Below are 13,281 nucleotides of genomic sequence, written 5' to 3'. Positions count from 1 at the left end.
GGAAGGAGTCAGCTTTTAGCAGTATAGGACTGCTATGCCTACTTTCCTGCCGGCCATAGCTAGGAGCTGATCTTAGCTTTAGGGGACCCCTTTAAGGACGCAGAGGGTTCTCTCTGTCATCAGGTAAGTGTTGTGCTGAGCAGGTCAGTCTTCCCCAGGCTGCTTGTCCTTTTCATTCACGGAGTTGAGGATGACAGCTGCAGAATCTTTCACCTGGGTTTCTCAGGAGAACCCGTCCTCTGTGCAGTTATGCCTGCGTGTGAGAGCAAGAGGATTTACCAGGCACTGGGGTCAGAGTCTGCTTCCTGCACCTGTTCAGTTTCCAAGTGTGCTCTGACCGAGAATTAGAGGAAACTTCGCTGTCCATAGTTCTCATAAACCATCACTGTGTTACTTGTCTTGAAAGATGATAAGCAGTCTATTTAAGAAAACACTGGGACTTGAAGTTTTGCCCCTTGGCATTACTGTTCTCTCTGGTTTTATTGCGATCTTCTGATGTCCGCTTGTCATCAAGGTAGTGGCACTCACCACAGCCTTGCCCTTTGCTCTCAGTCTGTTGCTGCAGGCTACTTTAATTTCCATTTACCACATGGAAAGATGTCAGGTATTGTGAGGGGTGCAAACATTGCAGGAATAGAGTGTGAGCCCTTTGGATTTTTACTGAACTTCAACTGAAGTTATAGATTCTGGAATTTATCTTGCTATTTATATTGTATTTTATAGTTTTTTTTTTCCTTTTTAGTTCCCTTAGGGGCTTGAAAACATTTAATTTGTTTTGTTTACTGTCCAGCAGTGTAAGCTGCAGAGAGGTAAGGGTTGGGGATCAAAGGGTTAGAACTTCGGAAGTGAAACAGGTTCCCTGTGGGCTCTGTGCATGGTGCGCTGGTTACTATGGTTACAGTGAGGCGTCCCTAGAAGAAAGGGACACTGGAGAAGCTGGATGGCATTTGACTGGTCAGTGGCCTGAGATGTTTAGACTGCCTAAAAGATTTTTGTTGTTCTTGTTTTGGCGTTGTTTTGTTTGTCGCACAGGGTCTCAGTGTGCAGGCCTGGCTGGTCTCAGAGCTTGCCCGCTTCTGCCTCTCCAGTGCAGGGATTAAAGGCGTGCGCCATCATACTTGGCCCAGCAGAGGTTTGTTTTTAGTAGGTGTGAGTCTGTTCTCTCCCAGTGTGCTCCTGGTAGTGAGGCCCTCAGCCTCTGCCGACCAGATGAGGAACTGTCAGAAATCCTGGCATTCCTGCTCTTGCCTTCTCTCTGGAGTTTTGGTGTTCCTGGGTCTGGTGCTGTACTGGATTCAACATCATTGAGCATCTGACCTGACAGGCAGACTGCAGAGAGGCTTCTTAAGAGTGTTTCTCTACAGAGGAGACATTATGGCCCTTAGAAGGAGCCCCTGCAGGAACTTCACGCCTCTGCAGTAAGCCTGTGGTGTCCATTTCTCCCTTTCTCTTTTCTCTCCACAATCATGCAGCATGCTCCAGAGAGCAAAGAGCCATGGTGTGTCAACTCTGTGTAGCTTCTCCCTTGTGATCTGAGATGCAAAGGGAGCTTGGGAGCTAGCTGCCTGGCTGACTCCTCCCCAACTCCTTCATGACTCTTCATTCTCCAGAACCGTGGCCAATACAGTAGCCATGAACTGCACACAGATGTAAAACCAAAATATAAATGAATTGAAGACCTAGCCTCAGCACCCTGGTCGCCTTTGAATTGCTCAGCCGTTGCCCGTGCATTACCATGGATTTTTGTGTCTGCTTCTGGGGGATTTAAGCTGAACTGACTTAGGTGAGACTTTTCTGCTCTGAGGCCTTTGGCAATTGGGTCAGACCTACAGTTCTGCTTCCTATAGGGATAACCTTCCCCAAAGAGGGATTTGACGGTGGTCTAGAGAAGACAAACTAGTCCTCGGAGAGCTCCTTCAAGTTGCTGTAAGTGCTGTGTCCCAGTTTCTAAGTGCTGTTGTGACAAATGTTCACGTACTTAGCTCCAACTGCACAAGTTTATTATCTTACTGTTGTCTGAATAAGATGTCAGTCTGTCTGGGTCATTCTAGGTACGTCAGGGTGTGGACTGCTTGTGTTTCTTTGTGAAAGTTCAAGGGCAGAGTTAAGTCCTTTAGGGCTGTCGGTTTTCATCCTTCCTCCTGGCTGTCAGCCCAGGGCTGTGGCTGTTCCCAGAATCGAGTCTCTCACAGGCTGCGGCTCCTGGCCCCCTCTCTCTGTTTCCACTGTTTGGGCAAGGCAGGTTGGCTCTCTCTCATGATTCAGATGGCTGGTGTAGCTTCCATCACATCTCTGACTAGCCAGAGAAGATGCTCCACTTAGAGGATGTTCATCGGTTAAATTGTATCTGCTGAATAATCTGGCATGATTTCTCCATCTCAGGACCAGTCACCTAATCACATCTGTGGAGTCACTCTTGCCTTATAGGTTGGCATATTAAGACACACACAAACACACACGCACACACACACACACACACACACACACACACACACACGCTTCTAGATTAATTCTTTTGTCTGTTACTAAGCAAAAGTTACTTATTTGGAAATATACCTTACTTGAGAAGGGTAATCAACATCCTGCCACTTTTATGTAAATGTTATTAATTTGCCTTTGGAGACTATACATCAGGGAAAACCAGGAATTATCAAAAAGGAATGAGAGAAATGAAGAAATAGGGTTGGAGTGGTACAGTAAAACATGTGCCTCTGATAGTCCCAATTTGGGGACTACTCATCTCTGAATTGATTATGTATATTTCCTAGATGAACATGAGAGAGCTGGTACAAAAGTGATGTTTTAGTTTGGAAGATAAACATCTGAAATTGAGCCCTGTCTGAACTTATCAACTGTAGGTACTTTCTGCAATGTGTTCCGCAGCTTCTCTACTTTACATAACAGGTTGCTAGTTCTTTATTTTAGTGGTGCTTCAGTAAAATCTTTTTTATGTTTTGCCCATTCATATATTCATCATAGATTCCAATGCTTATTTAAAATTTTCTCTGTAAAATACTTTGATATTTAATTTAAAGGCTAGACTATCTCATGTACATTAATTCTTGTACAGTGGTGCTACTCCTAGTATAAGGTAAATGATAGTATAATTTTTGAGAATTAACTTGGCACTTATTTTTTTTTTTTTTGTCTTTCATTTTATTTATGTCATTAGCTAAGAAATCTTTCCAGCTTGGACCTCCGTCATATCACTGAACTGGATAATGAAACTGTGATGGAAATCGTCAAGAGGTGCAAAAATCTTAGCTCTCTGAACCTCTGTCTGAACTGGATCATAAACGACAGGTAACTATCGTAGCGTCTTTAGACACGTGTGTGTCCAGAGGAAAGCCTGGCAGATACAGATTACCACTGTAATAAGACATGGCAGCATCAGGAAAGCTGCATGCAGCTGCCTCCCAATGGCTCTGCTGCAGTTTGCAGAAGGATCTAGATGCATACTTTGATGCATCGCTGCTTAGAACTGCAGCAGGGTTTCATGTGCTGCAGCACTGGTGTTTGCTTGAGCAGCTGCAGCAGTGTTAATTTGTTCCTTGTTACTCATGAAGCATATATAGTTCGTCTTTTTAAGGATTTGAGAGTTTTGTGGCTGATTGTTATGGTTTACCCTATCAATGATTCTGAGGAGTTACCTCAAATGTTTTGCATTTAGACCTCTTCTTGATGATGATTTCATTTCTTATAGCTTATATTACTTTTTCTTTCGTGTTTTTTTTTTTTTTTTTTTGGGGGGGGCCGGTTTTCTCTGTAACAGCCTTGGCTGTCCTGGAACTTGCTTTGTGGTCCGGACTGGCCTTGAACTCACAGAGATCCCTCTGCCTCCCAAGTGCTTATATTTCTTATAAATGTAAGTTGTTTTTAAATAGAATCATGTGATTAGCAGTTTAATACATAATATACAATGTGTTAAAAGGGAGATCTTTTCTTTTAAATGACCATATGCCTATTTTTCTCTGAAATATCACATTGATAGAAGTATACCTCTTGCAAGTAGACTTTGATAATGCAGACAAGTGCATGATGGTCCCATCATTGCCAAAGAGGCAGGTGTTTGAGTACAGGCATGAGCCTAGAGCCTGGCCCTCCACCCATTAGAATATGGTTTTTGTTTGTTTGTTTGTTTGTTTTGTTTTTTTGTTATTCAAGACAGGGTTTCTCTATGTAGCAAGATAGGCCATTACAGAGAATTTGCTTTCAAAATAAAACATACTGTTCCATATAAAATTAACGACTATTTAGATAGCAATATTTTACAGGCAGGAGAAATAGTATTGTTTAATCTAACAGTGGTTTAAACTTAAGATTGCCCTGGAGTTGGTTTTCGTTACTCTTTTGGCTCTTTGTTCTTTATTCTTTGGGGGCCTGCCACCCCGCTCCCAAATAATTACACAGAGTCTTATTATTACTTATGACTGCCCAGCCTTAGCTTGGCTTATGTCTAGCCAGCTTTTCTTAACTTAAATTATCCTGTCTACTTTTTGCCTCTGGGCTTTTACATTTCTCTATGTCTTTACTTCTTACTCCGTGGCTTGCTGTGTAGCTGGGTGGCTGGCCCCTGGACTCCTCCTCTCCTCCTCTTTTTTGCTCCTAGATCTTCTTCCAGATTTCTCCTTCTGTTTATTCTCTCTGCCTGGCAGCCCTGCCTATCCTTTCTCCTGCCTTGCTATTGGCCATTCAGCTCTTTATTAGACCATTAGATGTTTTAGACCAGCAAAGTAACACAGCTTCACAGAGTTAAACAAATGCAACATAAAAGAATGCAACACATCTTTGCATCATTAAACAAATGGTCCACAGCATAAACAAATGTAACACTTCTTAAAATAATATTCTATAACACTCCCCATTCTCCTGTTTTTTGCAATTTCTTTTTATACTTAAAGTGATATACATTCCATTTTTCCAGTTTTAGCAAGTTATAGTAATCAATTTTAGATTGCTTTAAATTTTTCTTTTAAGTTATATGATAGTCTTCATGTGATTCTTAGTAAAATTTTTATAGTAATTTTTGTATCATTTATTTGTTTAAAATTTAAAAATTTTAACCGATACATAAAAGTTGCAACTGAATTTATTTATTGGGTCTCATATAAAGCTTCAGTGCATATTTAACTGATACAGTGTTTAAATAAGGCTAAGCAAATTTGTCTCCTGAAGCACGTATCCATTTGTTATTAAAAAAAAAGACAAAACTCCAACAAACTCTGTTCTTCTTGCCATTTAAAAATATACAGTACAACATTGCTGTCTATAGTTAGTGTCTTGAGCATCGGACTCTTGTGTAATTGATGGCTAGCTACCATGGTTCTCTCAATTTCCAGAAGGCCAGTTCTTGCATATCCCTCTAATGTTGGAGAGCAGGCAGCACTTGGCTTTCTTGCTTGGCTCACTTCACTTAACATCATGTCCAGTTCTGTTCTTGTTGTCGTATGACAGGATCTCAAAGGCACAGTGAGGTGCATTCCAGTTCCCGCTCTATGAAACGTCACTAACCTGTCTCATTATGCTGGTTAAGCAGTCTGTCACTGACCTATATCCCCAGCCCTTTGGGGGGAGAATATGGCAGGGAGTGGGAAAAGGAGTGATCAATATATTGTTGTAAAAATATACTGTTTTTTAAAAGCTTCAAGATTTTTATCCACTCATGAGTTGATGGACACAGAGATTGTTTCCTTTCTTGCATATAACAAATATGCTGAGCACAGCTGTCCTTTCATTTCCTGGTTTCACTGGAGCCTGTGGTAGCCCCGTGTTCAAGTTTGTCAGTAGCGCCCATACTGCTTGTCCTAATTTTTATACTCACACCTCACTATCCGTGCACAGAGGTCCTGTTTTCTGTAATTTTGCCAGCAGTTATCTTTTCATTTTCTTTTTTCTTAGTAGTCCTTCTTGCTAAGTGGGTGACATGGGAGTTACTTTGTTTCCCACTGAACAAGAGCTCCTAAATCCTGCCCGCTGTCCTGCCCGCTGCTAAGATTACAGGCATAGCTCATGATGTCTAGCTCTCTCTGGGGTTGACAATTAGAGATGCTTAAGTTTATCTGCCTTTCGTGTGTCTTTTAAAAGGTCTATTGCTTGTTTTTAAAATCAGGCTATTTGGTTTTTGCTGTTGAGTTACATGTATTTGAGTTATTTTCCTGTTGTGACATGACAGTTTTTAAGTATTTTCTCTGATTGTGTGAATTTCTTTCCCTCTGGTGTTTCCTTTGCTGTGTGGAATCCTTCAGTTTGATGTAATCTTCTTGGTCTCTTTTTGCTTTGTTTCCTGCACTTTCGAGGTCTGCCCAAACACTTCCTAGTGCAACATCACAAAGCACCTTTCCGTTTTGTTTTCTTACTGCTGGGTTACAAGTTTCTTTTTTTCCTCTTACAGCTTTATTGAATCAAATTTCTTTCGAAAAACTTACCGATTTTTTTTTTCAAATTTCATTTAAAAATCTAATGGACTGTTAAAGAATTAGAATCAAAAAATTTTAAAATGTGTTTATTGTTTCTGGTACTATTTCCCTTACAAAGTAAGCTAAATATTTAAAGAAAATTGAGTGATATCAAGTTAAAAGTTAAAATGTCTCCATTATCAGTATTCTAATTTATAGATAATTAAATGACAACATACTTTTTAATAACTTTTCATAGCAAGTAATACCATAAAAATATGAACATTTGTGTTTCTGTCTGCTTAATATTTAGAGACGTTTCTTGGCAGTATATTGAATTAAAAGAGGGAGAAGTCATCCTGCAGCAATGTGATTACATTCCACAGTTTTCTGTACACATGACCTAGGCGTCACATTTAACAAGAGAATCAGTAATCAGAGAATGCTGTAACTGGAAAATGATATGAAATCTGGGAATGGTATATGAACACTTTGCATAGGTTCGCTCAGGGTTCTTAATCTTCTGGCTCTTCAAACACTTACTTAGCCCAAACTGGGGGACTTAGGATGGGAAGTGAGCAGCCTTTACTGTGCCTTTTCTTCCTTTGTTGGGCTTGTGGATGCAACTTCTTGCTCCCTATCACTTTCCTTTGTACTTATCTGTAATGGTTATTTAGTGTTTGATTCTAAATATAATAAGTACCATGGAGATTGATTTCTAAGGAATGAAAGTGTATTTTTATGTTTTTAATGGAAAAGTTTGGATTAATTGAGACAACATGCATTTTAATGAGCCAAGCACTAGAGTTACGAAGATCAGACTCTTTTAGTTTTAATTACACTACTTGCACTTATCCTGTGTACTGTAATAGAAGTTTCAGACATTAAAACCCACTTTGCAGTATCATCTAAATTACTCATCTCATTGTTCTTGCCATACTGTATTACTAAGCTAAGTAATATTTGTAATTATATTGGTATAAATCTAGGACTTCCCATCAGACTTAATTATGATTTCAGCACTTAGCCAGATGGGTTAGTAACCTTTCACAGAGAGAGCCCTGGGAAGCACTAATGCAGTTAGCCTATCAATTAGCTTTTGTGTTACATTTGTTCATTATGACTATCCTTTAGTAAGTCAGGAAGCAGTGCTGAGTACTTGGTACTATGTCTCAGAAAGTGGGGCACTGAGTTTCTGCTGCTGTAACGGCCATCCATCTCTTTAGGTGACATAAGACATAACATTAATAATGAGCTCGCTAAGGATAGAGCGGAGGAATGCAGCTTTTATTGCACAGGTGATTTATAGGTATTTTACACACATTCTCATTTAAGCTTTTCAACATCTTTTGTTCAGGGAAAGGTCAAATTATTCCTATTAAATTTAGATCATTTGTTTGATTTTTTTTTTTAAGATGGATGTGTTTTCTATAATTGCTACTATGAAAACTGAGTGAGGACAAACAAGAAAATGTTAATGAATGATCAGTCAATTTTCTAGTTCATAGATGGAATTAATCCACTATTAATATATGAAAAATTCTTAGTTTTGTGTTTTTGGTAAGAAGTCATTATTTTCTTTGGTCTAGAACAGTGGTTCTCAAACTGAGGGTTGTGACCCCTCTGGGGTCACATACCAGGTATCCTGCATGTCAGATGTTTACAGTTCATAACAGTAGTAAAGTTGCAGTTATGAAGTAACAACGAAATAATTTCATGGTTGGGGGTCACCACAGCATGAACAACTGTATTAAAGAACTGCAGCATGGGGAAGGTTGAGAACTGCGATCTAGAACCTTTAGATATCATTTAATGTATTTATATATGAAAAACTTTCTTACTTTTGTGAGGCTGGCACTATAAAGTGCTGGCTTAATAAACTGCAGCGCCCCCAGTTTCTCTACATTTCAAGTTCTTGTCTGTGAACTTTTTAAAAAAGCTAACATTTAAAACTGTGTAGTGATGACAGGCTCTTCTCGTTAAAGTCCTGCCACTGAGCTCCAACCCCACCTCTACAGGCTGAGCATTTTGCAGTCTTGAAGTTGATCTGTGCGACTCCTTTGTTTCCTAAAAGCACTGTTGCATCGAAAGGATTGCACAGCATGGTATTTCCTTGTATTCAGAAGGATGGCCCAGTAGTCATTTGACATTTATCGTTGCTTTTAAATACAAATACAATGCAAGTGTTCTATGAAAAGAGACTATGGATACTTGTAGCTGTGATTTAAATTAAACATCTGGCTATTATGTCTTCTCTATTCTTTCTGACTCCAAGCTTATTGAAATATTTATCTGTATTTGATATAAATCTTTTGTTATTTTACGTTCAATTTGGTCTTTAGAGTTTTGTGTAACTCATGCAGAATCCAAAAGCCACACATTTAGGTATAAAAGGGTGATAAGTAAAAATTGAATGGTTCCGAGCTTTTTCATAGCAATATGATTATAATAGTTCTTTTTTTAATCAATAAGAATTAAAAGTAATTGCCTTGATTTAATATTTAAATTCACTGTCAAAAATGTAGTTTTTCTGTTACCAAGTGAGTTCCAGGAAAAGGCACAAAGCTACACAGAGAAACCCTGTCTCGAAAAACCAAAAAAAAAAAAAAAAAATACTTGAAAGTAAGATACACAAATCAAAAAGAGTACCCACCATGACCAAGTTGACTTCATTCCTGAAATGCAGAGACGGTTCAACATACCCAAGACAATAAATGTAATAAACCACATAAATGGACTTACCAAAAAAAAATATCAAAAAAAAAAAATTTTTAACAGTGGGAAAACTGAAAAAAAAAAAAAAGGTTAGTTTCATTCCTGTGATATGTATTTTCATTAGCAAATGACCCTTTGGTTTTCAGCCCATTGTGTTGCTCATGAAAACAGTGTAAAGTAATAATGTGAGAGAAATGAAAGATTTTCTAGCAGCCACTAGCTAATATTACAAAGCACAGCAAAAGCCAGGCTCTACCCTTGGGATAAGAGTACTCTCCATTGAATAACAAGTAATGAAAAGAGGTTTATTTAGTTGATCGTTTTTGAGGTCGACAGTCCAATGTAGAATGGCTGATGTGCTTGACTTTGGGTAAGGTTCTTCAGATGGATGCCTACAAATGGCAGGAAGAGATCACATGGTGAGACAGGAAGTCAGAGAAAGACTGGAGGCCAGGCAAGAACTACCATGATCCTTTAAGAGGCTCTGTCTCTTAAAGGGTCCACTGATTCAACACAGGCACACGGAGAACTCAGTTGCGAACATGGATGACACTCTGGGTCTTATCCAGATCTCAGCAGTGGTTGTTGAAGCAAACTATCATTGCTGTAATTTGTTGGGTTAGTCTTTTATTTCCAAAAAAGGCTTTACTCTAAAACACGGAGGTTTTTAAATCTTTTCTCTTATGTCTACTTTCTTTCAGGTATTCAGTAAGGCTTTTGTTTTGTTTTTCTTTTTTTCTTTTTTTGTTTTGTTTTTTTGTTTTTTCGAGACAGGGTTTCTCTGTGTAGCTTTGTGCCTTTCCTGGAACTTGCTTTGTAGACCAGGCTGGCCTTGAACTCATAGAGATCTTCCTGCCTCTGCCTCCTGAGTGCTGGGATTAAAGGTGTGCGCCACCACCGCAGGGCTTGTTTTTCTTTTTTAATTAGATAATTTACATGAAAATTCTGAACTCAAGTCTTGTAAAAGTTTTGGATTAGCCTATCTGTTTTGTCAGCAACGTTTTCGTGAGAATGAGCTATTTGTTGTCTTGGGCTGTTGGCCAGTTTCTCCTCCTACAGACACGATCCATATTTTTATTTATCTCTCACACAGCATAGAAACTGAGTTCTTCTCCATTAAAATATAGAATATTGGGGCCAAAGGGATGGCTCAGTGGTTCAGCACATTTCTTGCTCTTCTAGAGGAACTGAGTTTGGTTCCCTGTAATTCCAGCTTCAGAGGATCCAGTGTCCTGTGGGCATCTGCATGAAGGTAACATATATTCCGATAGACAGAGACACACATACACTCAAAAATATATATTTAACTGTAAAGATTCTTGTTTCATACATTAAATCAAATAGTTCTTTGCAAGTGGAGTTTAATAAAGGCATTAACAGATAATGTAGTTAATTATTTTTACCTGATGTAGTTCTTTCTTGTTATTGCTGTCTTTTCTGACATCAGGACTTTGCCCAATAGGTGGAAGTTACAGAGGGAAATCCAGTCAGCTCTGATAGATAAAGCTTTTGTTTTCCTTAGCAGACGTCCAATAATGAAAGCAAGCAAGCAAGCAGGCCTCCTATAAAACAATTTATTGGATTGTTAGCACAGATCAACTAGTTTTCTAAACTCTGTCCAGCTTCAAAGCTGTGAATTATTTATTTATTTTGTTATTTATTTATTTATTTTGGTGCCATTGTCTAAAGTGTTCTGGGCATGTGCTCTGCCACTGAGCTACATCTTTTATTTACAGTTATTTTAGGTGTTGTTGTTTTTTTTTTTTTTAAAGAGAATTCATAGGTATTGCTTAATTTTGATTCATGATTCCTTTGTTTGCAGTGTTAAGAGGAATCCTAACTCTCTTTTTCTCTTTTCTCTGTCTCTTTATTCTCCTACAGAAAAAAACAAATCCTTTTGTAGTGCTTTTGGGTTTATGTAAGTTCAAATTGTAGATTGGCAGATGCAGCATCACACCCACCTCTCAGTGAGACTGACAGCACCCCAGCTCATGTGAAACTCAATGAGGTTTTACAGAAAGATTTTTCTAACTCCCTTGATCGTCTCTGGATGTTTATTCTGTTTCTTCTTTCAAATTTCCGTTGATTCAATAAAAAGCAGTGATATTTAGAATTAAAGTTCAGAGAGGATTTGAGCAGGTGTTGGCGATATAAAATATTTGCTGAGTGTCCATTGTGTTTTATTTCCAAGAATTGTTTTGTGAACATATGCTATATATTGTATTTATAAGTGCTCAAGGACTGAGTGGGTAATCTACTATCTTCCAGTGAATGTCATGTCACAGTGGACTTAGACCTTTATTTCATTTCAATCCCCTAATATTACTTAATTCTCATAGAGACTGAGGTTTAGAGGTTGCCCAAGGGGACAAACCTAGCCATTAAATCCAGCAGCATAGTTGAATTTGAGCTTGAGGATATTTTACTTTCTATTAACGTTACGTGGTTTGGAGGAGTGGATGCTTTTCAGCTTGAAATATTGCAAAGTTGGAGCAATTTTTTTTTTCTACCAGCCCGGAAACTCAGAAATAAAAAGGAGATAAAAATACACCGTGGTGTGTGTAGTGCCATCACCTGTAGTGCCATTGTCTTGGGAAGATGAGCACAAGAGTCTCCCACCAGCCTAGGAGCCAGCCAGTCCCATCTCATAGGAAACTAGTTACTGATGCTAACCGCCGAGGCATCCCCATGGTAGTGTTTGTGCTAGTCCTGTTCCTCCGCTAGGATGTGGAGGAGTTTGGATACTAGTGTGTCTTACTTTTCTATAGTTATGACAGAATACCACAACAAAGGCAATTTTAAAGGGCTCCTGGTTCCCGAGAGTAGTAGAGTCCATAGAGTCCATGACCATCCTGTGTAACATGACAGCTAGTAGGCAGGCCTGACATTGGAGCAGTATCTGAAAGCTTGTCACAAGGGGGAGAGAGGGTGGGGGAAGAGGGAGAACTGGAATGACATGGGCTTTTGAAACATCAGCGCTCATGCTCAGTGATATACCTCTCCAACAAGGCCACACCTCCTAATCCTTCCCAAACAGCTCCACCAGTTGAGGACCAACCATTCAAACATAAGGGTCTATGGGGGCTATCCTCATTCAAACTGCCACATGGTGTCTCATAATGTGGTAGGATGGTTTAATGGAACAATTTTAAAATTCTGTCATAAACTACGTATATAATCCACTGAATAGTTTTGTATGTGTTATATAATTGTATTTTTGAAAACAATATATTTTACTGCAATAGTTATTTGTAAGATCTTCTCTAGAAAGGTAATTTCTTTTTGTGTGTGTGTATGCATGCGTGTGTGTGTGTGTGTGTGTGTGTGTGTGTGTGTGTGTGTGTGCAATGGGGAGTGAATGTACCCATGCAAGCAAGTACAGAGACCAAAGGTTGATGTTTGATGGTTTCCTCAATTGCTTCTTCATTTATTTTTTGAGATGGGAGACTCTCACTGAACTTTAGTTTACCATTTTTGCTAGAGAGCCTAGCCATGATCCCCTGGGATTCACCTGGCTCTGATTCTCAACACCTGGGTCACAGACACATGCCATGCCTTGCTTTTTAAACAGTGGTAGGTGGGGATCTAAATTCAGGTCTTAATGTTTTCATGACAAGCATTTTACTCACGGATCTATCTCCCTATTCCAAGAAGGGTAGTTGTATTTAATCATGTCATGAATGTTTCTGAATGTGCTATTGTTATGCAGTTTCTTGTTTTATGTTTTCAAGCTATAGAAGGATGACTAAATATACAAAATAAGCATTTAGTTTGTGAAATTTGCTTTTGTTAGGGGGAGTATTTGCTGGGTATTGAACCCATGCCTTTACTCATAATAAATATGCACTCTATCACTGACCACTGCACTATTACCCAGTCTAATTTGTGGTATAAAAAATGTTTTCCATGTTAAGAAATCAGTTTATGATCATATCATGGGAAAGAGCAGGAATGATACATTTTAAATGTTATGATAATGCAGTACCATAAGCCTGTGATTTGGTGGTTTCCTACCTCATGCCTGTTTTTAAATTGCTAACAATGTAGAAAACCTTGATTTATTCATGAAAGTAATAGTTTATTGGTTGCTCAGATGAATTTCTCTACATTTCCCACCCCCATGTCTCCTAGGAATGGTCTTATTCTTAGTCACTCAAACTTGAAATAGCAA

At 38.8% G+C, this 13,281-nt stretch overlaps 1 protein-coding gene across 1 annotated transcript in view; it reads left to right on the top strand.

The window, feature by feature from the left end:
- Fbxl17 (F-box and leucine rich repeat protein 17) overlaps positions 1-13,281 on the top strand; it is a 449,538-nt gene that overhangs the window by 155,948 nt on the left and 280,309 nt on the right. The window contains exon 6 of the mRNA XM_059277888.1: positions 3,173-3,303. Within this exon, the coding sequence (XP_059133871.1) occupies positions 3,173-3,303 (131 nt within the window). The remainder of the gene's footprint in view (positions 1-3,172; positions 3,304-13,281) is intronic.

The sequence above is a fragment of the Peromyscus eremicus genome, chromosome 13 (genome assembly GCF_949786415.1).
Source record: "Peromyscus eremicus chromosome 13, PerEre_H2_v1, whole genome shotgun sequence".
Lineage (NCBI taxonomy): Eukaryota > Metazoa > Chordata > Mammalia > Rodentia > Cricetidae > Peromyscus > Peromyscus eremicus.
This window is presented reverse-complemented; position numbering and strand designations above follow the sequence as displayed.